Below are 27,912 nucleotides of genomic sequence, written 5' to 3' on the forward strand. Positions count from 1 at the left end.
AGACTCGAGCATGGCACTGGTGTTCGGCCGAGCATGCTCGATCATCACTACAGTGGTGGCCAAAAGTTTTGAGAATTACATAAATATTGGAAATTGGAAAATGTGCTGCTTAAGTTTTTATAATAACAATTTGCATATACTCCAGAATGTTATGAAGATTGATCAGATGGATTGCATAGTCCTTCTTTGCCATGAAAATTAACTTAATCCCCCAAAAAACTTTCCACTGCATTTCATTGCTGTCTTTAAAGGACCTGCTGAGATCATTTCAGTAATCGTCTTGTTAACTCAGGTGAGAATGTTGATGAGCACAAGGCTGGAGATCATTATGTCAGGCTGATGGTTAAAATGGCAGACTTGACCTGTTAAAAGGAGGGTGATGCTTGAAATCATTGTTCTTCCATTGTTAACCATGGTGACCTGCAAAGAAACGTGCAGCCATCATTGAGTTGCATAAAAATGGCTTCACAGGCGAGGATATTGTGGCTACTAAGATTGCACATCAATCAACAATTTATAGGATCACCAAGAACTTCAAGGAAAGAGGTTTAATTCTTGTTAAGAAGGCTTCAGGGCGTCCAAGAAAGTCTAGCAAGCACCAGGATCGCCTCCTGAAGAACATTCAGCTGCTGGATCAGAGTGCCACCAGTGCAGAGCTTGCTCAGGAATGTCAGCAGGCAGGTGTGAGCGCATCTGCACGCACAGTGAGGCGAAGACTTTTGAAAGATGGCCTGGTGTCAAGAAGGGCAGCAAAGAAGCCACTTCTCTCCAAAAAAACATCAGGGACAGATTGATCTTCTGCAGAAAATATGGTGAATGGACTGCTGAGGACTGGGGCAAAGTCATATTCTCCAATGAAGCCTCTTTCCGATTGTTTGGGGCATCAGGATAAAGGCTTGTCCGGAGAAGAAAAGGTGAGCGCTACCATCAGTCCTGTGTCATGCCAGTAAAGAATCCTGAGACCATTCATGTGTGGGGTTGCTTCCCATCCAAGGGGGTGGGCTCACTCACAATTTTGCCCAAAAACACAGCCATGAATAAAGATTGGTACCAAAACCCCCTTCAACAGCGACTTCTTCCAACAATCCAACAACAGGTTGGTGAAGAACAATGCATTTTCCAGCAGGATGGAGCACCGTGCCATAAGGCAAAAGTGATACCTAAGTGGCTCGGGGACCAAAATGTTGACATTTTAGGTCCATGGCCTGGAAACTCCCCAGATCTTAATCCCATTGAAAACTTGTGTTCAATCCTCAAGAGGCGGGTGGACAAATAAAAAGCCACTAATTCTGACAAACTCCAAGAAGTGATTATGAAAGAATGGGTTGCTATCAGTCAGGAATTGGCCCAGAAGTTGATTGAGAGCATGCCCAGTCGAATTGCAGAGGTCCTGAAAAAGAAGGGCCAACACTGCAAATACTGACTCTTTGCATAAATGTCATGTAATTGTCAATAAAAGCCTTTGAAACGTATGAAGTGCGTGTAATTATACTTTACTACATCACAGAAACAACTGAAACAAAGATCTAAAAGAAGTTTAGTAGCAAACTTTGTGAAAACTAAAATTTGCGCCATTCTCAAAACTTTTGGCCACGACTGTAGTTGAAGTAATATACAGCAAAAAAAAAAAAAAGAAGAGTGAAAGAAGTTTATATAAATGAGCCATAAGACCCTTTTGAATTTTGGATGGTAAAAAAGTCTAATTTGCCAAGAAGATGCATTCTAGAGTTTGAACGATATGAGAAGCAAGGGAATGTATGACTGAATAGAATGAAATCTAATAATCCTTGAAGGAAATATCTTAGATAGGTTCATAGAGTCTAGCCAATCTTTTAAAGGCTATGGACACCTTTGGGGGCAATGTTAAAAATATTACATTGTACTCATTTTGAGCTAAACATCTTTTTTTTTAAAATTTATCAAATTTGCACCCCATTTCTCTGTACAGCCTTGAGATTCTCTAGTACCAGGCTCTTGTTTTTTTACTGTTTTTCCTCAGGCAGCTCAGCTGACGGCTCAATATCTCTGAACTCCTGACCTCATAACCACTCATCATAACTCAATTATTATCTTACTGAAAAGAATGTGGCATAAATAAGTGTTTATAAGCTATTAGTAAATAAAAGATAAGCAATGTACATAGTAGGAAAATAATGGCTTTGCAATGAAAAGTAAGCTACTCATAGCTAGGCAAACAGTTAACTCATTATGACAAAAACTGCTGAATCTTTAAAATTAAGACCAATTGAAAAAAATGATTTTAGCCCAAATTGAGTAAAATGCAATCATGAAAAATGCTCCCAAAGTGTTTGTAGCATTTAAATATCTTAAGCTACTTTCACACTGGCATTTTGGCTTTCCGTTTGTGAGATCCGTTCAGGCCTCTCACAAGCGGTCCAAAACGGATCAGTTTTGCACTAATGCATTGTGAATGGAAAAGGATCCGCTCAGAATGCATCAGTTTGCCACAGTTTGTCTTCGTTCTGTCTCCATTCCGCTTTGGAGGCGGACACCAAAACGCTGCATGCAGCGTTTTGCTGTCCGTCTGACGAAACTGAGCCAAACTGATCCGTTCTGACACACACAATGTAAGTCAATGGGGACGGATCCGTTTTCTATGACACAATCTGGCACAATAGAAAACGGATCCGTCCTCCATTGACTTTCAATGGTGTTCAAGGCGGATCCGTCTTGGCTATGTTAAAGATAATACAAACGGATCCGTTCTGAACAAATTAAGATGGTTGTATTATCTGAACGGATCCGTCTGTGCAGATCCATGACGGGTCCACACCAAACACGAGTGTGAAAGTAGCCTTAGCAATACTTCAGCTCTAAAAGCTAAAACTTTATTGTCTTCTGTTTTGAGGGATATGTATTTTAGCTGGTAAGATTATTAGTACTGTAGCAAGTTTTACATTTTGAATCTCTGATTTGATGTGTATGTACCCCAAACCTGTTTAATTGATTCTAATGTATCATCACTATATAGTTGATTAGCAAATTGCTAAATATTCACTTGTCCATTAATTCTCTAAATGTGACGCACACATGTGATAACTTGAGTCAGCCATCTCTAATTGGTTTTCTATAACATGAATCATTCGTTATAATTTTATATCATTCCGGAAAAAAAAATTTGTATGTTTTTGTCTTAACCTCCAATGTTGACTTTGCAAACAGCTCTTTTCTGTGACTACTATAATGAAGAGAATGGTTGCGAGTGGCACTATAAACCTTGTGGTGGTGCCTGCATGAAAACCTGCAGGAATCCAAGCGGAATATGCAATTATGACATAAGTGGCCTGGAAGGTAAATACACTGGGGCTCTATTGATGAATTAGAATTTTTAATAATTGGCATACTTTTTTAAGGATAGAGTAAAAAAAAAAAAATTAATGTATTTGATTATTTTACTTTTAACAGGATGTTATCCCACGTGTCCTCCTGAAAATCCTTATTTTGATGAAGATGAAATGAAGTGTGTTTCAGCATGTGGTTGCTACGATGAGGACAGGAAACATTACAAGCTGGGGGCAATTGTGCCAAGATGGAAAAACTGCTATGTTTGGTATTTTTTTTTTCTTTTAAATAATTAAAAACTGCTCTTTATAGATCTCATTTTGGAGCACTTCATACAGTATTTGTGCTAAAATGTGTTGTTTGTGGTATTGCAATTTGTCTTCCTCAAAGAATGTTTTTTTTTTTTATATTGATAGCCTATACTCAGGACAGGTTATTAATATCAGATTGGTGGGGGTTGGACTCCCAGCACCCCTGCTGATCAGCTGTTTGAAGAGGCTGCACCTCTCTGGTTACGCCAGTGACGATCCTTGGTCACATGGCCTAGGTGCAGCTCAGTCCAATTCAAGTGAATTGAACTTAGATGCAATACCAAGCACAGCTGCTATCCAATGGACGGTGCTGTGCTTGGTAAGAATAGAGGAGGCCATGGTACCCTGGTGAGGTCAGTGACATCACATTCATCGGCCACATGGACTAGGTGCAGCCCAGTTATATTCAGGTAAATGGGACTGAGCTACAATAACAAGCAAAACCACTATCCAATGGACATTGCTGTGCAAGCTGTGTGGTGTGCACAGCACAGCGGATTCCTCAAACAGCTGATTGGCCAACCTAGCTCATCAGATATTGATGACATACCATATTTTTGGGACTATAAGACGCATTTTGAGCAAGAAAAAAATCTTGCTAATAAGTACCTGCATCTTATACTCAGCAGTCAATTGGATCGAGCAGTGTCAAACCTCCCTGACTGCTTAATGATCCGACAGACCGCTCATACAGTGCTCTGTTGGACCAGTGAGAGAGCTATGCGTCTGCTTCTCTTTCTCTCTCTGCTTGACACATGATCCATTCAGCATATGAAAAAGAAGGTTCTAAGGTACATTGAAAAGAGATAAGAAATTCAAAGGAAGGGCAGCTTACTGATGATGTCACCTGTGGGAGGGGCCAAGCCAGGAAGAGGAGAAATGTGAGTTTTTATTAAGGTTGAGGCTAGAATGGAGTCTTTTATTTTTTATTTTTATTAAAGGTGTGTTTGTGTTATGTGATTGTATTATATGCATACTGCAGAACTGTGTGTTTATGTAGCAGATTCGTGGGTACATATGCAGCAGGGCTGTGTTTATCTATAATATGCATACTACATAACTACAGTATGTGTGTCTAATGTCTATACTGCATTGCTGTGTGTGTATAATATTCATACTGCAGAGCTGTGGGTATTTAGTAGGTTGTGTGTGTGTGTGTGTGTGTGTGTATGAATGTATGTATGCAGCAGGGCTGTGTTTATCTATAATGTGCATACTGCAGAGCTACAGTATGTGTGTCTAATGTCTATACTGCATTGCTGTGTGTGTATAATATTCATACTGCAGAGCTGTGGGTATTTAGTAGGTTGTGTGTGTGTGTGTGTGTGTGTATGAATGTATGTATGCAGCAGGGCTGTGTTTATCTATAATGTGCATACTGCAGAGCTACAGTATGTGTGTCTAATGTCTATACTGCATTGCTGTGTGTGTATAATATGCATACTGCAGAGCTGTGGGTATTTAGTAGGTTGTGTGTGTGTGTGTGTGTGTGTGTGTGTATGAATGTATGTATGCAGCAGGGCTGTGTTTATCTATAATGTCTATACTGCATTGCTGTGTGTGTATAATATGCATACTGCAGAGCTGTGGGTATTTAGTAGGCTGTGTGTGTATGTATGCAGCAGGGCTGTGTTTATCTATAATGTGCATACTGCAGAGCTGTGTGTTCATGTAGCAGATTCGTGGGTACATATGCAGCAGGGCTGTGTTTATCTATAATATGCATAATTGCAGATCTTTGTGTATCTAATGTCTGTACTGCATCGTGGTTTGTATAATGTGCATAATGCAGAGCCATGTATGTATGTAGCTGATTTGTGGGTACGTATGCAGCAGGGCTGTGTTTGTCTATAATATGCATACTTCATAGATATGTGTGTCTAATGTATGTACTGCATTGCTGTGTGTGAATAATGTGCATACTGCAGAGCTGTGGGTATGTAGCAGGTTGTGTGTGTATGTATGTATGTATGCAGCAGGGCTGTGTTTGTCTATAATTTGCATACTTCATAGATATGTGTGTCTAATGTATGTACTGCATTGCTGTGTGTGAATAATGTGCATACTGCAGAGCTGTGGGTATGTAGCAGGTTGTGTGTGTATGTATGCAGCATAGCTGTGTTTCTGTAAAATGTGTGTACTGCACTGCTGTGTGCAGAGCTATGTGTGTATAATGTTTGTTCTGTTGAGTTGTGTGCGGATCAGAAGAGTTAAAAAATAAAAAATAAAACAAAAAAAAAAGTATGAAAGCACACTACAGAGCACGGACAGTAGACCCATGTACTTGGATAAGTACATTTAATGAGGTGACCACATGGGCCATTGCTGTTTGTTGCAATGATCAGCACATGATATACTAAGGGTAACAGGAGCTGACCAAAACTATTACCCCCAACTAGACCCCAAAATTCTTAAACTTGGCCCCTCCCATTTATTTGGCAGAAGTTAAACAGTCTTTTATTCTTTCTTCACAGTAACTGTACAATGAATGGCATATTTTGCGTTTATGATGTTAATGGTAAGTTTGTAGAATATGAAGTTAACAAAAATCTGTTTGGGGCTGGTAAATAAGGCTAGCGCTACACGGCGACTTGTGTCGTGCAAAAAAGGGTACAACTACATTGTGACGTGTTGCGTGACATTCATGTCGCACCAAAGTTGTGCAACATTTTTGATAATGATAGTCAATGGTGTTGCACTGCAACATGTTGCGACTGAGAAAAAATCCAACTGAATAGTGCAATTGGATGGATTTTTTGCGACTTTTGCGTTGCAGTCACAGCATGTTGCAGTGCGACACCATTGACTATCATTATCAAAAATGTTGCACAAATTTTCTGAGATAAGAAGTCACACGAAAAATGCTACTTTCACATTTGGTTTTTCCTTTCCAGCATTAAGATCCGGAAGAGGATCGGAAAACCGGAAAAAACGCTTCCGTTTTGTCCCCATTCATTGTCAACGGGGACAAAACTGAACTGCACGGAACGCAATGCACCAGAATGCATTCCGTTCCATTTGGTTGCGTCCCATACTAGACAGAAAACCAGTGCAAGCAGTGTTTTCTGTCGGGCATGGGATAATTTTCTCGGACACAAAAGAAAACAAATCCGGCACCCGGCTTGTCTTATTTGTTCTTCTTTGAGCACCTGGGAGGAAAAGGACCTTTGGTGACGTCACTGCGCTCATCACATGGTCCGTCACATGGTCCATCACCATGGTTATGGACCATGTAATGAGCGCAGTGACGTCACCAAAGGTCCTTTTCCTCCCAGGTCCTCAAAGAAGAAGAAAGAAGACAAGCCGGGCTGCGCGAACAAGTGGATGAGGTGAGTTTAATTTATTTATTTTTTAACCCCTCCATCCCTAATTCACTTGGCATTCTGTATTAAGAATGATATTATTTTCCCTTATAACCATGTTATAAGGGAAAATAATAAAGATCGGGTCCCCATCCTGATCGTCTCCTAGCAACCATGCGTGAAAATCCCACCGCATCCGCACTTGCTTGCGATTTTCTCGCAGCCCCATTCACTTCTATGGGGCCTGCGTTGTGTGAAAAACAATATAGAGCTTTCTGCGATTTTCATGCAACGCACAAGTGATGCGTGAAAATCACCGCTTATGTGCACAGCCCCATTGGAGTGAATGGGTCTGGATTTAGCACTGGTGTAATGCGTTCACCTCACGCTTTGCACTCGTGCGGAATTCTCGCCCGAGTGAAAGGGGCCTAAGACTTTTTTAATATTTTTGCAGTTCCCAAGTAGTACTAGTAGTAGTGCTTTCCATTTTTTTTTTCAGAAAACAAGCTTCAATTGCTGCTGTCTATAAATTGATTGATGTTAAAGCAAAATTTTGCTCTAAATACTAGATGCCATGCTACAAAATATACTGGTGCCCCTTGTTGTTGCAAATTGTTGATTCTTTTTTGATCTTTAAATGGAATGTGTCATCATTTTCTTCTGCCAGTTAAAACTAGATAGCCAAACATATATTTTATATTTTCTATTCTGTTTTTAGTTTATGATTACAGATTTTTTTTAAATTCTATTTACTGAACATTATTATCGTGCTTGAGCTGCTCTTAACTGCGTTTAGAAAGTTTATAATTGCTTTACAGCAGCCCCATGGTCCATAGACACAATGGTCAGGAGGAGACCTCATTGACTCCTATGGGAAAGTTTTCTAGGCATGCTCTGTGAACTGTCATTGTACAAGGAAAGAATAGATAAGCTCTGACAATCACCTATTGTAAAGGAAGGAGCCTGTCTTATCTATACACAGAGGTATAAACCTGCCTGTAATGATAAGGAGATAACTACAGTTGCGTGATCTGTACAGACCAAGAAGTGGTGCCTATTTGTAGATTTAGTGGCCACTATGAAAATTGCAGGATTTTATGGTCTTTGTTTAAATATAAATATTGACATTTAAAATTAAAAATAACATAAAAAATTATTTCAAAATGTGTTAAACATAAAAACATGACTTAACCATTTCGTACACCCAGCAATTTTTCTTTTTTCTGCATTAAAATTTTTCACTCTCTGCCTTCCCAGAGCCATAACTTTTTATTTTTTTTATTTACATAGCCGTTTTTTTTTTTTTTTTTTGGTGGGACAAGTTGCGCTTTGTAATGGAACAAGTTAATATTGCATATGATGTAGCGGAGAGCTGAAAAAAATGCAACTCAACCACAGTTTTTTGGGTTTTGTTTCCATGGTGTTTGCTTTGCAATAAAACCTCATTCTCTAGGTCATTACGATTACAGCGATACCACATTTATATAGTTTTTTGTGTGTTTTAATACTTAAAAAACATAAAAACTTTGTTTCTCATCACCATATTTTGACCCCCAAAACTTTTTTGTCGTTATGTCTATGGAGCTGTTTGAGAGCTCATTTTTTTGCACAACAATCTGTAAATTTTATTGATACCTTATAGGGGTATGTGAGATTTTTTGGTCACTTTTTTGAGACATAAAATGAGAAAAAATTGTGAATAGGCCATTTTGATGTTTTTTCTTCTGTTACACTGTTTACTGTATGGGATAAATATTTTTATATTGTAATACTGTGTGCATTTTCACATGTGGCGATGCCCATGATGTTTATTTCTTTATTTATTTTCTTCAGTGTTTTTGTATTTTTTGTATTTTTAAAAACCTTTCTTTTAGGCCCCGAAAGGGCCTAACATCTTGCAATTCTTAGATTGCCAGTTCTGTATATTAATGGGAATAAATCCATTGATAAAAAGTACATTCCAATGTAGTACTGCCACCTGCAGGTCTACATTGGAATATTCCCATGAAAATCATCGGAGACTCAGATAGCCCAGGCCATTAACAGGTAATGAACATCTCTCCTGATTGCCCTGTGGAGGAGCTGTTCCAGTTCCAGATGCGAAGCTCTTTCAGATGCCTTGGTCACATTTGAAAACGGCATCTGAGGTATAAAATACCTGCGATCGGCATTGCTGCCGATTGCATCCATTAGCCCAGTGTGGGTGCCATCTTTAATGACCCAAATTTCACTGTACTATTACGGTGGAGGTCGAGGAGGGGTTTAACAATATGCCCTTTTCTGATTATACATTCCCTTTAGGCAAGATCAAATATTATACAACAGAAACCTATGGTACAGTTTATTAGCTATGTGAAAAAGTAACTGCCCCCTAAAACTTAAAGGGATTGTTTACTCTTTTACTATTGATGGCCTATCATCAGGATAGGTATTATTCCCGATCAACCTACATTCAACCCCCCTCTCACCACCCTGCCAATCAATTGTTTTATGGTACAGGAACTACACAGCCCCATCCATTGTGCAATGGACAGAGCTTGTAACTGCAGCGCTAGTCCCCTTTATTTTAATGGGAGAAGTGCGGCAGTAACCAGTTCCATCCACTACACAATGGACAGAGCTGTGTACTTCCCTAGATGACTTCCCAGCTGATTGGATTTCCGCAAAACAGATATTGATGGCCTATCCCTAGGACAGACCATCAGTGGTAAAGGAGTGGACAACCCCTTTAAAGTTTACTTGTAGTTATTTAAAAAAAAAACATGATTATAGTGCAGGAGTGTGCTCAATAATCATCTTACTAAAGCATTGCGTAGCAGAAGCAAATTTAATTCTACAACACTGGCTCCCCTACTGGCTATGGAAGCCTAGAATATGGCCAGGACACTCTGGGGGAGATTTATCAAAACTGGAACACCTTTCATTATTTATAGGAGCTATGAAAAGTGAAAGCTAAGCCAGTTTTCCTTTACACCAGTTTTGATAAATCTCCCCTTCTGTCTGCAAGTGCATAGACATGAGCAGTCCGCACTGGAACTGGTATGTGCTGCTATTTAGAAGCATAGTCCTCAATGCAATGCTTAGAAAGCGTATTATTGTGCAGTCTTTGGCACAATACCATTTAATGAATAAATTACAAAAAAAATTATGTTCGGAAATAGTTTTTTTTCTTCCCTTTTCTGGGATAAAATACATGGAGATATGGAGTGTCCAATGCTATATGTTCCTGTTTCTTTCTGTTCTGATGTCTTGTATTTTATTGCAGAATGTACTTGTACCTATGAAGGACATGTGTACAAATACAATGAAGTTGTATATCAGACGGTTAATGATACAGAAGGCTGTGTCACTGGTATATGCAAAGAAAATGGAACCATCTACAGAGATGTCCACACCTGCCCCACCACTACAGAAGTCACCTATTCAACAGGTGAGATATTATTCCGATATAAAATGATGTAAAAAGGTGGTATGCTGGCACAATTTATGGGGGTCTGCTTTGCTGATAAGAGCAAGACTTCAGGTTTGGATACTCTTTAAAGACTCTTTTTTACTCTTAACTGCAAATTCAAATAAAAGTGCATGGACAGTTCAAATGAACGTTGATAATATAATTTTTTAATAAATATAACAATGAGTATATACAGTACCTTGAAAAAGTATTCAAACCCCTTGAACATTTCTACATTTTTTCCACGTTACACCCACAATGTTAATGTATTTTATTGATATTTTATGTGATTAACCAACACCAAGTATGTGTGAAGTGAAAAGAAAATTCTACATGGATTTTAAAGTTTCTAATAAATACAAATCTGGAAAGTGTTGCATGCATTTGTTTTCAGCCCCCTGAATGGATACTTTGTAGGGCCACCTTTCGCTGCAATTACAGCTGCAAGTCTTTTGGGGTATGTCTCTACCAGCTTTACACATCTAGAGGCTGAAATTTTTGTCTATTGTTTTTTGCAAAATAGCTCAAGCTTAGTAAGATTGGCTGGAGAGCGTCTGTGACTGGGGTTAATGGGATTTAGGTCTGGAGTTTGACTGGGCCAATCTAACATATAAATATGCTTTGATCTAAACCATTCCATTGTAGCTCTGGTTATAAGTTTAGGGTCTGATGGAAATTGATCATCTGCCACTGCTGCCTCTACCATGTTTTTCTCCAGGTTTGCCCTGTATTTAACTTCATCCATCTTCACATCAAATCTGACCAACTTTCCTGTTTCTACTGAAGAAAAGCATCCCCACAGCATGATGCTGCCACCACTATGTTTCATAGTGGGGACTGGGGATGTGCAGTGTTAGTTTTGCGCCTCACAAAGCGTTTTGCATTTAAGCCAACATTTTCAACTTTGGTCTCATCTGACCAGAGTACCTTATTGCAAATGTTTACTATGTCCCCTACATGGCTTGTGACAAACTACAAACTTCTTATGGGTTGCTTTAAAAAATGCCACTCTTCTTTTTGCCACTCTTCCATAAAGGCCAGATTTGTGGAGTACACGACTAATAGTTGTCCTGTGGACTAATTCTTCCACCTGAGCTATGGATTTTGCAGTTCCTCCAGAGTGATCATGGGTTTCTTAGCTGCTTCTCTAATTAGTGCTCTCCTTTCCTGTCATTTATAGGTAGATGACCATGTCTTGGTATGTTTGCAGTTGCGCCATAATCCTTCCATTTGCAGATGATGGATTGAACAGTGATTCTTGAGATGTTCAGAGCTTGAGATATTTTTGTTATAACTTAACCCCGCTTTACACTTCTCCACAGCTTTATCATTGATCTGTTTGGTGTGTTCCTTGGTTTTTTACAATACTGTTTGATCACTAATGTTCACTAACATATTTCTGAGGCCTTCACAGAACAGCTGTAGTTATACTGAGAATAAATTACACACAGGTGGACTCCAAATCAACAAAAACAACAGCACATACCTGTAACTGAACAGATTGGAGCCAAAAAGACCCCCATTGACTATAATGTGGTTCTTTTGGTTTCTGTTTGGGAGTCAGATTTTTTAGGGGAAGAAATTCCAGCACACTGGGCTTTTTTGTCCACTCTTTTTGGTGGAATCTGCTGTGGTGCCCCCAAATAATGTCCCCAACGCAGATGTAAATATACCCTTGTAAGCCGTGTACCGGGGTGGGCTCCCCAGGATACAGCAAAGTCACGAACGATGAAAGCGACACTGACACCAGCTTTTGTAAAACAGGCTCTTTATTATAAGGGAATATCAAACACACTCCCAAATGCAGTGAACATAAAATCAGATTACATACACTCAGCCCAGAGGCTGAGACCCCTGTGTCGCACAGCAATTTCCCCCAATGGTAGCCGGAAAACACTTGCGCTATTTACCTACTGAGAGCAGAGCTAACCCTGCTTTGCCATACCTGTTATTACCTTGAAAAACAGGAACAATCGTGTGTGTGTGTGAGATACAGGCTAGCCCGCAGTGCGACACAGCAGCTTATAATCTTACCAGACTATACAGCAATATCCCCCTCCCTTTCCCCAAACTGAAATGTTGCACGTGCCTAATTTTTATCACTCCTGATAAACACGCTGGGGTAACTGGAGATTATGGTGAAGTCCTCTGTGATCTCTGGACCGAACCAAAACTTTAACTGACAAGTCCTTGTGATAAACAAGCATCAATTATTGGTAGCCTGCCACTCAGCAACACTAACTGATCTCAGGTTTGAGGTTTGAGCTCAGTCTCTAGTAATTAGGCACCAATCCTATATCGAGGTGCGTGCACGAGCTGTCTTACCGACCCGGGTATCTTTTTCATCCGATGATGTTGTTAACATGGAGAGTAGCAAGTTAGTTCAGCACATATGCAGCCCTGCAGAGAAGACAGCGTTTTGTTCCAAAGCTCCTAACAATGATCCTTTTCCTCTGGATAGGCCCTCGGACTTGGACTAGGATCAGCCTCTTTCAGCTGCAGCTCCGATCACTCCAGGACTCCCTGACGCCTGGATGCAACCAGATTCTGTACCACACAGTCCTTCTCTGTTCCTCTCAAGATGGAGGCAGAGGCCGCTTCCTGGTTCTTCTCCAGACTCACCAACCCCACCTCCTATGAATATTCAAACACTTGCACTATGTTAGCTTTGTTAAGAAACAGCGACATTTAGTGGTTAAAGAACAGAATGACAATGCTAATGAATCAGTATTCATACACACAGTATTCAGACAATGGTGACTGTTTCTCCATCTCACACCCTTGCATTTGTCTTCTATTATATGCATATTTTTGGTATGTGAATGTGTTTGAAAAGAGTTCAGTTTGGGGTAAGGCATTGCCTTCTGATAGGTATACTTGCATTTCCATGTGAAAACTTGATAAACAAATTATCATGTCTCAAAGTATTGTGAAAGAGCAAATTTTTAACAGCGGCTTATGTGCGCCGGTGTTCCCCAGCTTACCGCCGCGGTTCCAGGCGCCGCGTTCAACGCTGATCTGCGGCCGATGCTTCCCATTTCACAGCTGCAGTCCTGTGCTCTGTCTGTGTGGATGCTGTTGTTCTGGATCCGCTGCACAGTTTGTTCTCATCCCTGCCCACAGCATGCTTGCTGTTTGTTCCTGCTATACTTCCTTAAGGGCTGGTGCACATCACTTCCTGGGCTTTGTAGCTTAGGTCATGTGATGTCGTTGACCAATCCTAGGCCTCCTGTGCATATATAAGTGGCTCAGTCCCCTTCCCAGATGCCTAAGCATCAAGGTCCTTGTGCTCTGCTAAGACTCCTGATAACCACTTGTGTTCCTGTGTTCCTGACTCGTATTTGTGTTATTGGATTTTGCTACCCGTCTGATCCCTGCCTGCTAGCCTTGACTCTCCTGTTGCCGAACCTGTTTGCCTGACCTGTACCTGTGCCACCTGCCCTGACCTTTCACCTGTCTGACTACGCCTCTGCAACATCCTTCGGTCCTGTACTGTTGCTCCTGGTAACGAATTTGCCTGCCTGACTACGCCTGTACTTCTGGTACCTTTCCATGGTACCTCCTGGTCCGCCTGGACAAGCTGGCTCATGTGCCTATCCTTCTCAAGAGGTAGCTACCTGGTGTTCCCCTAGGGAAAGTCTATCCCTTACTGTTAAAGAATCGAGAGGTTCACTTAGATAACGCCCTTAGAGGAGGTAGGACACGTGGCACAATGGATTCACACCCACTGGTTCGTGACAACATTCAGCTATGTTGCAGCTTTTTATATTTACCATTTAACTACTCAGTGACTGGGGGTGCACTACACATAGCTATTCCCATAACACTCTTAAATTTGCTTTATCACAGCTGCACACAAACCTCCTCATCATCATGGGACTCTAGGAAGAACAGGGGAATCTAGACCCTCATAACAGTGCTGGGGTGCCAATGAAGGGAATTCCAACAATTTATCAGTGATCATCTGCAAGTTATAGGAAATGAATCTTAATTTCGGGGAAAACTTCTTTAAAGGATAACTGTCACACTTAGACCCTAATTTCAATTTTCATATATGTAGTTACTAATAACATGATATTCCAGAATCAGTTACTACTAGACTGACTTACCCCATATTTAATAAGATTCAGCCCATAGCAACCAGTCTGCATAAAACTGCAATTTCACTTTTCAGTTAAGATGGCCGCCACTGCCCTCACCCTGAGGCTAATCCTGCCTGCCCTCACTAGCCAGTAACAATAGCCCCCCAAAAGTGTCAGTAACTAGAGCCCTCCCCCTAAAGGGTTAATCTCCTGCAGCACAAAGGGGTCCTCTTACCACATGTAGCTTTCATTTATACACTGAGCAGACGGCACCCTTCCCTGCTCTGTGCTGCTTCGTCTCTGCCTTCTCCAGCTCTGTTGAGTGAGGGAGCATCTGCCAAGCGCAGGGATAGGGAGAAGTGCACACAGCCCAGGCACTGTTATCAGCTGCTGGGGAGGACCTGGCTTTAATCATTTACTTACAGTCCCTGGCTGTCTGTAATCTGACCTTGCAGATGCCTGCTTCTGCGTCTTCCGTCCTTCAACAAATAGACGGACCCTGCATAGCAACCTGATTTTAAGCACAGGTAAAAGTAGGCAGTACAGGGAACAAAACCGTGGAATTAAGGGGTAATTTAGTACACAGTGAAAAGTTGAAATAGAGCCACCAACGAGATATTAATCAGCACAATCCAATACTCCAAAAAAATAAATAAAATATGACAGTTATACTTTAAATCCTGAAAAAAAGGAACTTGGGGAAAAATGAAATTTGTACATCTGTGCAAGCATGATACATGTAATGGATTATTGGTTAATGCAAATTAATAATTTTCTTTTTGTTTATTTCTCAGTATCGACTACCACCAAGTTTACCCTTTCTATCATACCTTCTACAGCAGAAACCATACTTACAAGTACCCCTACAACAACAAGCACAATGACAGCTACAACACAGGCTACTTCACCAACCACAATCTGTCAAGATGTTTGTGAATGGACAGGATATTTTAACTTAAACATTGTTACTTTGGGAAAGTATGGAGGAGACATCGAAAACCTTGATAAAATAAGAAATTCTGATATTGAAATATGTGAAAATCCCAAACGTATTGAATGCAGACCTACAGATAACAATGCTAATACACAAAATATTGTATGTTCCCTAGATAAAGGTTTGATATGCGAGAATAGGCATCAAATTAATAATTTTCTTACATGCTATGATTATGAGATTAGGTACTATTGCTGCAAGAATTACTGTGGAACTACATATATAAAAACAACAATCCCAGAAACCACAACCACATCTCCAACAATTACAACCACAGCCTTATCAACTACAACCCCAACAACCACAATCTCCACAACCACAACACCATCAACAACAGCTACAACAATCACAGCCCCATCAACCGCAACAACCTCAATCTCTAGAACCCCAACAGCCACAACCCCAATAACCACAGCTCTATCAACTACAACCCCAGCAACCACAACCCCAAAAACCACAGCCTCATCAACCACCACCTCAACAACTATAACAGCCACAACTCCAACAACCACAGCACCATCAACCGCAACAACATTAATCCCTAAAACCCCAACAGCCACAACCAAAACAACCACAACTCTATCAACTACAACCCCAGCAACCACAACCCCAACTACCAAAGCCTCAACAACTATAACAGCCACCACTTCAACAACCACAGCACCATCAACCACAACAACCAAAATAACTCCAACAGCCACAACCCCATCAACTACAACATTCACACCTTCAACAACCACAACTGTAACAACCACAACCCGATCAACTGTAACAACCACAATCCATAGAACCCCAACAGCCACAACCCCAACAACCACAGCTCTATCAACTACAACCCCAGCAACCACAACCCCAACAACCACAGCCTCAACAACTATAACAGGCACAACTCCAACAACCACAGCACCATCAACCGCAACAACATTAATCCCTAAAACCCCAACAGCCACAACCAAAACAACCACAACTCTATCAACTACAACCCCAGCAACCACAACCCTAACAACCACAGCCTCATCAACCACCACCTCAACAGCTATAACAGCCACCACTCCAACAACCACAGCACTATCAACCACAACCTCAATCCCTAGAACCCCAACAGCCACAACCCCAACAACCACAGCTATATCAACAACAACCCCAGCAACTACAACCCCAACAACCACAGCCTCATCAACCACACCCTCAACAACTATAACAGCCACAACTCCAACAACCACAGCACCATCAACCGCAACAACTTTTATCCCTAGAACCCCAACAACCACAACCAAAACAACCACAACTCTATCAACTACAACCCCAGCAACCACAACCCCAACTACCACAGCCTCAACAACTATAACAGCCACCACTCCAACAACCACAGCACCATCAACCACAACAACCAAAATAACTCCAACAGCCACAACCCCATCAACTACAATATTCACACCTTCAACAACCACAACTCTAACAACCACAACCCTATCAACTGTAACAACCACAATCCATAGAACCCCAACAACCACAACCAAAACAACCACAACTCTATCAACTACAACCCCAGCAACCACAACCCCAACTACCACAGCCTCAACAACTATAACAGCCACCACTCCAACAACCACAGCACCATCAACCACAACAACCAAAATAACTCCAACAGCCACAACCCCATCAACTACAATATTCACACCTTCAACAACCACAACTCTAACAACCACAACCCTATCAACTGTAACAACCACAATCCATAGAACCCCAACAGCCACAACCCCAACAACCACAGCTCTATCAACTACAACCCCAGCAACCACAACCCCAACAACCACAGCCTCAACAATTATAACAGGCACAACTCCAACAACCACAGCACCATCAATTACAACAGCCATAACTTCAACAACCACAAATCTAACAACCACATCAACTGCAACAACCACTACCCCAAGAACTCCGACAACCTCAGCTCCATCAACTACATCAGCCACTACCCCAACAATAACAGCTCGATCAACCATAGCCGCATCATCTACAACAACCACAAGAACCCCAGCAACCACAGCCCCATCAACTACAACAACCACAAGAACCCCAACAACCACAACCGCATCAACTACAACATCCACAACCACAACAACCACAGTGCCATCAACTACAGCCTCATCAACTACAATAACTACAGCCCCATCAACCACAACCCTGACAACCACAACCCCGACAACCACAACCCCATCATCTGCAAGAACCACATACCCAAGAACTCCAACAACCACAGCCCCATCAACTACATCAGCCACAACCTCAACAATAACAGCTCCATCAACCACAGCCTCATCAACTACAACCACCACCCCAGCAACCACAGCCCCATCAACTACAAAAACCACAAGAACCCCAACAGCCAAAACCACATCAACTACAACAGCCAAAACCCCAACAACCACAGTCCCATCAACCACAGCCTCATCAACTACAACAACCAGAGTACCATCAACTACAACCACAACACCCTCTTCCCCAACAACAACCAAAACCCCAAGCACCACAACAGCTACAACCCAAAAAACCACAACCCCATCAACTACAAAAGCCACAACACCCATAGCATCATTAACTCCAACAACTCCAACGACCACAGTCCCAATGTTTAGCTCTGGATCAACTGGTAAACGTACAATGTACCCAGTTACATGTACACCAAGGTGTTACACGACAAATTGGATAGATGTGCATAAGCCTACAACTGGAGAATCTGGAGAAGAAGTTGAAAACATTGGAATAGCAAAGGCATCTGGAATACAAGTCTGTTCTTTGCCAGATAAAATTATGTGTCAAGTAAAAAACATGTCAAAAGAACAAAATGAAGTGCAGAACATAACATGTACTTTAGTGCAAGGATTAATATGTTACAATGATGAACAAGCTTCAAAACAATGCTATGACTATGAGATACAGTACATATGCTGTGATGATGTACGTCACTGTGAAACTACAGCTGCAACAACAACTTGCCAGTGCAAAATGAATGGTTCAATATTCCTACCAGGTATGTGATTTTCATTTCTGCTGCCTTTTTATAAGTCAAGAAGCATTGTGTTTACAGCACATCTGTCTTTCTCAACTACTCATCAGGCTAACACTCAGACCAAGGGTGTGCACAGCACAGAAAGCACCCCATGGCCAAACTCACAGCTGGCCCTGCTCTCCACAAAACATACTATGCCTTAAATTTAACATCCGCCATTTTGTTTCAAGATCCAAAAAGATTTGCTAATTCATTTCATATATATTGTTTGCATAGCAGAGTTTTTAATTTCATTTGATGAATGGTGTAATTCTGTCTGCATGCCGCCACCATAAGAGAGGAACCTGAAAAGAAATGAGAGAACACTGGACTGTATATATCAGTATGCAGTGAGCTTGTGGTTGCAATAACAGTGTCACATCAAGAAGAGGGAGTAGTTCAGTGCAGAGCCCCTTTCCACGATAGACGCCAATGTGTGGGAGGTACATTACTCCTGCAGAGGATACCTAACTTTAAAGGAGTCTCACTTCATCAAATGGCATTTATCACGCTGACAAAATTATGCAAGGCACTTATCAATATATTGTGATTGTCAATCACATTATATACCGTTCATTTACAAAGGTTACAAGCACCACTGCAGCTGCCGTGCATGCATGCCTATGCCAATCCCATGGTTCTAGCTACCAGAGAGGCCAGCATTTTTTCCTATAGTGTGCAAACACGGCCACCGCTGACAGATTGTAGGGTGGTCGTAACCCATGGAAAATTGCAGTGTATAATGCAATGGAAAAATGATGCAAGCCAGCAAAGGAGGCAACATGTACAATCAAAATACATTGTATACATGATAAATGCCATTTGCTGAAGTGAGACAACCCATTTAAGAGTATGACATCTGTTGTAAAGTGCTGTTATTATACAGTACTGTACATTGACTTTGACTCCCAAGATCCAGGAAGCCAATACGACTAAAGTTCCTGCTGGCACCTATTTTTTGGGGCTGTCCTGATTGATGTCCATGAAGTAAAAATCTACTGCCAAAACTATACTATTCCCCATTTGATATGAATTTGGATAATCTTTCATGCTCTTATGTTATATCTTCTTCTATAGAAAGTTGTTAATACAGTTTCAAGTTGTTAATCCAAGTCTGACATCCAGCACCCCTGCTGATCAGCTGTTGAAGAGGCTCATGTGAGCGTTGGATCATCTACCTGTACACTATATACTTTGTAATGGTAGTACAGTGTGATTACAGCTTCCTCTCCCATGCACTTGATGGGGATGAACATCTGTAATTACACTGCTACCCGGCTACAATATAAACGGTTTGCAGATAAACATTGTGATGCCTGCAGCCTATTCAAACAGGTGGGTCAGTGGGGCAGCTGTGTGTTTGACCACTAATGATCTGATATTAATGACCCATCTTGAGGATAGGTCATCAATACCATGACACTACATACACATCATGCTGCAACCCTCAATACTGTGCTCCCAAAATGCATCCAAATAAGAAACTGCAGAAATGATAGCGCCAGATAGATAGTCCCCCACAGTAATAGTGCTCCCAAAAGTCTCACTCTCTCCCAAAGTGCACTCATTAGTAACAGTACTCCCTACAGTGCACCCAATTGTCATAATGCTCCCTGAGAGTACCTCCAGTTCAACTAGTAGGAGTAGCTCCCTCCATAGTGTGCCCAAGGACAACAATCCCCCAATTGTGCCATCAGTACTAATAACACCCCCATAGTGCCCACTGTGGAAATAATTTCCCCATAGTGCCCCAGTAGTAATAAAGCACCTCATAGGGTTCCCAGTTGTGATAAAGCCCCCATAATGTCCACAGTAGTAATAAGGCCTCTGTAGTGCCCCCAGTAATAATAAGGCCCCTATTGTGCTCTCAGGAGGTGTTCATAAGGACCCACTTAATGTGCCCTAATTAGTAATAATGCCTTCTACAGTGCCTACAGTTGTTATAATGATCCCCCTAAAGTATCCCCACAAGTTCTAATGCACCAAGCTGACTTGGACTCTGATTGATTGGGCATCCATTGTAAATGTGACAATGTCAGTTATGTGGCTAGGACAACTGCCTGGAAAGTCAGCAACTGCCATATAGGCACGCAACCTCAAAACCCACTAGACTCAGTTTTACAAGAAGCTAATTTTGAAAAAAATTTAAGTGGGAGAAAAGATGGGAAGAACATGCAAAGTCTATGCAGATGTGGGCCCTGGTCAGATTCAAACCTAGGACACCGGTGAGCCACCATGCTGCATGCTGATGAACAGTTATGCAACTGGGTACTCACAATCTACATGCAACATCTGACCTAGGGGAAGTAACAAAAATTGTAAAGTCACATGTAGAAAAGGGATTGTACTTGAAGACCATAAACTAAATAACATCATGTAATATGTAAAGCTGTTTCTAAGGCCAGCAGAATACTGTTATAGATAAAGGAGCAATAGACTTGTGGGTAGTATTGAGCGAATCGAAGTGAAACAAATTGAAATCAATCCAATTTTCAGGAAAACTTTGATTCACAACAAATCCGAATTTCCTCTCGCTTCATTGTAACAAATCAATTTATTCCTAAAATAGTTGCTACACTTGTTACACAGTAAAAGTAAGAAGCCCAGGGAGGAGATATAAGGACTGATGTGCCAAATGCTAGGGACAGAGTATAACAAAGCTTTAATTGTAGAATCTTGGATAGGGATAGTGCAGGGACAGTGTGGGGAGATTGTAGGGAGAGTTTTCATACACTGTAGGGAGAACATAGGGAGACTGCATAGACACTGCAGAGACAGTGCAGGCTCAGTGTAATCACCCTGTGCTCCTTGTTCCACTGCTGTGCCATTCATTCTTAATCTGCTCTGTTATAATTAGGCTGACTGTGATCAGACTTAGTCTCATATAGGTACGTGTACCTAGTTAATCTGGTGCACTATTAATAATTAATATGTTCAGTTATACATAGATGTATGGTGCATCAGACTCATTGTTAAAAGGCGGTGTAATATATAGGCACGTTTTTCTAGTTTATCTGCTGTGCCATTCATACTTCATCTGTTTCAGTACTGTTTCAGTTACTGTAAACTATGACAATAGACAGTTGCCTGGGCCCTCAAAAGGAATGGGCAGTGGCAAAAATGTTGCTGTAGCCAGCACAAGTAGCAGCAGAAGAAGGGGTTGTGGTAGCAGCAGCCGCAGCAACATGCCCGAGCCTCCACTGTCATCCAGCAGTCGTGTTTTAACCAACAATCCAGCCATACTGGAATGGTTGACTCACTATTCAACATCATCTCAGGTGACAGCAGATATGCAAAGCCAGGAATTGGTGGGTTAATCTGACACAACACTTAGTTGATATTGCCCAGGAACAACCTCTGTGCCCTCACTGCCTGCAACTGCCTCTTTCTTTTGCTGATCCTTCTGCTTGGGAAGTGATGCATGCTGCCGGATCTGCTCCACTTTTCAGCAAGGATGAGCTTAGTAAGGACAGTCAGCAGCTACAAGCCAGCACAGACTTGGAGCAGAGGTCTGCTGAGTCCTTCCTTAGACGTGCAACTAGCATGATGACAGTTGGGTGGGTGGGAGCACCTAAACTGAGTAGTCAGGGACGTGGCCATGTGACTGGTGAGGGTGACATAAGTGACAAACGAATATTAGTTGATGATGAAGCCAATCGCACGAGGGAGCTGGGTGAAAAAGTGGCATCATCATCAGGGGGTAAGTGTGGCAGCAGGCACGTGAGACAGCAGCAGGGTGGCAGTATGATGATGACCCTGCACAGTGGAAGCAGTGGGAGATCTGGAGCTACAGTAAATGTTACCAGGGTAAACTGTCTACTACTCAGGAAACATGGCTTTATAAAGACAGTGGCAGGCAGTCAACAGTGAGGAAATTTCATGCATGCAGGACTTCTTTTTCATCTGAATAAAAATGATTTCAGAGGCAAATGGAAAAAACTCACACAAATTGACCATGAGGCCTTTATCACCCGGTCAGTATTTAGCATCAAAATTTGAACATCATTTGGAAGCCAAAAGCAGGAGTGGGTCCAAAACACAGAAGACATGCAAATATTTCCATTATGTTATCTCTGTTTTGGACCCACTCCTGTTTTCACCTTACCAATACTGATCAAATGCTGACCAAATGTTGATGGTGTGAAGGCAGATCCTCGGGATCCGCTTTTTTGAGGCTGTTCTTCTGACAGATCAGAAGAACTGAAAAATAAACAGTGATGTGAACACAGCCTTAGGGTCCATTCACACGTCCTGTTTTTTTTCATCCTGAAAAACGGTCCGTTTTTTGCGGATCCGTTGTTCCTGAAAATGCTTCCGTATGTCATCCGTTTTTTGCGGATCCGCAAAAAACGGAAACATGTATACATTTCAATAATCAAATAAAGTTGTTTGGATTTCTTTGAAAAAAAAATGAAAAAATAAAAATAAAAAAAAATTTGCTATGTGTTTCCAGGAACGGATTCCGCAAAAAACGGAAGACATACGGAATGACATCCGAATGTCTTCCGTTTTTTGCGGAACCATTGACTTTGCATTGTACCAGGATCCGATTTTTCAGGACAAGAATAGGACATGTTTTATATTTAAACGGACATGCGGAACGGAACAACGAAAACGGACAGCACACATTGTGCTGTCCGATTTTTTCCAGGACCCATTGAAAATGAATGGGTCCAGATCTGGTCCTGATCTGTTCCTGAAAAAACGGAACAGATCAGGAAAGAAAAAACGGACGTGTGAATGGACCCTTACTGCTGACACCCTCCCCGCTGTCATGGGGCCACTCCTTGAATTTTGGGCCACTGCACAGTTAAGTCCAAGCCGATAAATTTGACCTGACGGTAACATTGACCTGTAAGGCCTCTTTCACACGACAGTATGTCCATTTCAGTGTTTTGCGGTCCGTTTTTCACGGATCCGTTGTTCCGTTTTTTGCTTCCGTTGTGGTTCCGTTTCCGTTCCGTTGTTCCGTTCCGTTTTTCCGTATGGCAAATACAGTATACAGAATTTTCATATAAAAAATTGGGCTGGGCATAACATTTTCAATAGATGGTTCCGCAAAAAACGGAACGGATACGGAAGACATACGGATGCATTTCCGTATGCATTCCGTTTTTTTGCGGACCCATAGACTTTAATGGAGCTACGGAACGTGAATTGCGGCTAAATATAGGACATGTTCTATCTTTCAATGGAAAAACTGAAATACGGAAACGGAATGCATACGGAACACATTCCGTTTTTTTTGCGGAACCATTGAAATGAATGGTTCCGTATACGGACCGTATACGGAACGCAAAAAACGGCCCGCAAAACGGAAAAAAAAACGGTCGTGTGAAAGAGGCCTAAGGCCTCTTTCACACGACAGTATGTCCATTTCAGTGTTTTGCGGTCCGTTTTTCACGGATCCGTTGTTCCGTTTTTTGCTTCCGTTGTGGTTCCGTTTCCGTTCCGTTGTTCCGTTCCGTTTTTCCGTATGGCAAATACAGTATACAGTAATTTCATATAAAAAATTGGGCTGGGCATAACATTTTCAATAGATGGTTCCGCAAAAAACGGAACGGATACGGAAGACATACGGATGCATTTCCGTATGCATTCCGTTTTTTTGCGGACCCATAGACTTTAATGGAGCCACGGAACGTGATTTGCGGCCAAATATAGGACATGTTCTATCTTTAAACGGAACGGAAAAACGGAAATACGGAAACGGAATGCACACGGAGTACATTCCGTTTTTTTTGCGGAACCATTGAAATGAATGGTTCCGTATACGGACCGTATACGGACCGCAAAAAACGGCCCGCAAAACGGAAAAAAAAAACGGTCGTGTGAAAGAGGCCTAAGGCAGAGTTCCCACTTCTGTTATTTGGTCAATTAGGTTCCTCACTTATTATGAGGCAAATTTAGGAGTCAAACCTATTCTCTGATTGGCTATCAAGAATAGATCTTCAGCTGTTCTGCTGGTTGACCTGCACCTGCTTTGGGCTGACAATAGCTGATCAAATACGCAAAGTTTAAACTAAGTCTAATAGTGACGCATATTCATTCTATATCTAACAGATGGTATTTAAACACATGTGTTTGCACTACCTTAACATGGATTAAAAATAACCTTTTTTTTCTCTACTACTTTATTGGCGTTGCCTCCATGTCCTTATTTTGTTCCACTAAAGATTTATTGGGACACCTGCAAGAACACACAGCATTTTTTTTATTTATTTTTGTTTTACGAAAGGATGCCTTATGAATTTTTTTGTCTAGGTAGGGGTTAGCTAGGAATGTTCATGGCCTGCACAATGATGTGCATGGCCATATATGTGGCCTGCTTGTCATTCTGAAGCACAGTAACTGTTTCACTACCAGAAAGGACTAGCTATGCATGTTGCTGCACTGCATAGTGATGTACACCAGGATAGATTCTCCCTAAAGTTTAAAGGGCTTCTGTCACCCCACTAAACTGATAAAAAAAAAATTGTCTACTTATAATCCCTATCCTGCTATATTGCTATACCTTATGTTATTAATAATTTTCGTTCAGTAGATTTTGCAAAAAATTACTTTTATGATATGCTAATTACCTTTCTACCAGCAAGTAGGGCGTCTACTTGCTGGTAGCATCCGCAGAAAACCGCCCCCTCCTTGTGTTGATTGACAGGGTCAGCCACGATCTCCTCCTCCGGCCGGCCGTCCCTGTCAGCATTTAAAAAATTGTGCGCCTGTGTTGATTCGGCGCAGGCGCTCTGAGATAAGGAAGCTCGCCTCCACAGCTCTCCCTCAGTGCGCCTGCGCCGATGACGTCACCGAAAGAGAAGACAGGGCCGGCCGGAGGAGGAGATCGCGGCTGGCCCTGTCAATCAACAAGAGGAGGGGGCGGTTTTCTGCGGCTGCTACCAGCAATTTGACGCCCTACTTGCTGGTAGAAAGGTAATTAGCATATCATAAAAGTATTTTTTTTGCAAAATCTACTGAACGAAAATTATTAATAACATAAGGTATAGCAATATCGCAGGATAGGGATTATAAGTAGACAAAAAAATAAAAATCGGTTTAGTGGGGTGACAGAAGCCCTTTAAATGCAGGCTGGGATAGGCCTGTTTAACATGCTTTATGACTAATTTGGTTCAAAGCAAATTTTCGGTAAAAATTAGGCAAAATGACAAAATCACATTTTTTAATACTTTGCTCATCTCTAGGATGTAATATTGCCAAATTACATAGCAACCACAAGGAATTTTTGTGGGGTGTTCGGGGAGCGGCTGAGCTGCGTGCCAATTAGGCCATTGCTGCCTCTTACATTACCCTTCCCAACCAGCGTCATATTATACATGTCTGGCGGAGTGGGACGTGACTTGCCGCCCAGTGCCATTCTTCGGGCCTGATCAGGCTGGTGCAGTAGCTGTGCCCGCTTGATCAGCTGCAGGGGCCTAGCTGTTCTTGACAGCCGAGACCCTGCTGTTCACGTCAGCATTGGTGAATTCACCGTTGCCAGTGTATTAACCCCTTGTATGCTGCGGTGAGCGGTGACTGCGGCATGTGCAGGATTTGTGGAGGGAGGGGGCTCCCTCTCTAACGTCCATTCTGTGTCTCATAGTCACACTGTCAGTGTATTACACTGACAGGCAATGTATTACAATATACAATGTATTGTAATGGATTGTAGAGGGGATCAGAACCTCCCAAAAAGTGTTTTACCTAATAAAAAAATAAAAGTTTCAAGTAAAATAAAAAAGCAATCATTTTCCCATAATTAAGTAAATTAAAATTGTAAAAAAAATGTACCCCAAAAATGATACCAATGAAAACAATCTCATCCCACAAAAAAACAAGTCCCCTATATAAGACAATTGCCCAAAAAATAAAAATAAATTGTGGCTTTAAGAAAATGGCAACGCAAAAATATTATTTTTCTTTATAAAAATGCTTTGTGTAAAAGTGGTATCTCTGTAATCATACTGACCAACAAAATAGCTATAACATGTCATTCTTCTGCACAGTATACACTGCAATAACAAAACCCTGAAAGCAATGGCAAAAATGAAATAAAACATGATCAAAAAGTTGTGTGTACCCCAAAATAGAACTAATGATGATGGCAGCTCATTCCACAAAAAATAAGCAAAAGTTGTCAAAATATTGTTGCACTGGTACCCCTAGAGACTGTTCAATACCAACATGGTAAACCAATCCATCAAAATCTGCGCTGCAAAAGCCATCCCTTGCACTGTAGGGGTATCTTAGGGTCTCTTCAAATACAACATGGCATCCAAAAACGATTTCAACAAAATCTGCCCTCCAAAATCCATATCATATTATTTTCTTGAAATTTTGAAAAACTGCTTCTAAATTTCTAAGCCTTCATAGGTCCAAAAAATAAGATGAGGCCAATATAAGGTAGACATATAGGGATGTTCATTGATAACTATTTTATGAGGTATTACAAGTCTTTAAAGTAGAAAATAAAAAATTTAGAAAATTGCTAATTTCTTCCAAATTTTCTTAATTTTTTTATTTTTTATTGGTAAAGGAAAAAAAAAATATGAACCCAAATTTGCTGCAAACATGAAGTACAATGTTTTAGTATCGGTTAGATAAGTAAAACCATTCCAAAGTTATTAACATATAAAGTACCACATGTCAGATTTGCAAAAATAAGCTTGGGCAGTAAGGTAAAAACTGGCCTGGGGTAAAAAGGGTTAACTAATAAAGACCAATCTGTATAGCTGCTCTGCTTTTTAAATGGTCACTCAGCATAGAAGGTGCTGCATGGCCATTAACAATGTAGACCGACAATACAGTATGGTTTTCATTACTTAAATAAGCTGTGGACTAATTGCCTGCAAGGTACTATACCGCAGCATGTCCATGCCCCTTATCCCTATGACCGCACCGTTTGGTCATACCCTCAGATGAGTTCTTACAATTAAATAACATAATCCTTACATAAGAATGTAGAATTCAGATTTCCTCTCCCCTTCCCTTTATTTACATCCCTTTCTATCTGTTGGTTGAACTTGATGGACATACTGTATGTCTTTTTTCAACTGTACTATGTAACTATGTATCTTTGAGATCATGAACAGTGTCCTCCTTGTTTAATAGATAAGCAATTCTATTAGGGCTTGATTATCTAATTGGGGTGATTAAGCTGTCTAATATAACTGTTATTGGGGTGCCCTCCTTGTTTATAGCTAAGCAGTTCCATTAGGCCTTGATTCTCAAATTGGGGTAAATAACCTTTCTAGTTCTACTGTTATTGGGGTGTCCTCCTTGTTTAATAGATAACTAATTCTATTACGTTTTTATTCCCAAATTTGGGTGAATTATCTGTCTAATTTACTGCTATTGGGGTGTCCACATTGTTAAATAGATAAACAATTCTATTTCCTTTAGATTCTCAAATTTGGGTGAATAATC

General features: G+C 41.1%; 1 protein-coding gene across 1 annotated transcript in view; it reads left to right on the top strand.

Moving 5' to 3' along the window:
- LOC122920026 (mucin-2-like) overlaps positions 1-27,912 on the top strand; it is a 126,271-nt gene that overhangs the window by 54,720 nt on the left and 43,639 nt on the right. The window contains exons 19-23 of the mRNA XM_044269235.1: positions 3,184-3,312; positions 3,427-3,571; positions 6,089-6,177; positions 10,182-10,346; positions 15,244-18,477. Of these exons, the coding sequence (XP_044125170.1) occupies positions 3,184-3,312; positions 3,427-3,571; positions 6,089-6,177; positions 10,182-10,346; positions 15,244-18,477 (3,762 nt within the window). The remainder of the gene's footprint in view (positions 1-3,183; positions 3,313-3,426; positions 3,572-6,088; positions 6,178-10,181; positions 10,347-15,243; positions 18,478-27,912) is intronic.

Source organism: Bufo gargarizans, chromosome 10 (genome assembly GCF_014858855.1).
Source record: "Bufo gargarizans isolate SCDJY-AF-19 chromosome 10, ASM1485885v1, whole genome shotgun sequence".
In the NCBI taxonomy this organism is placed as follows: Eukaryota; Metazoa; Chordata; class Amphibia; order Anura; family Bufonidae; genus Bufo; species Bufo gargarizans.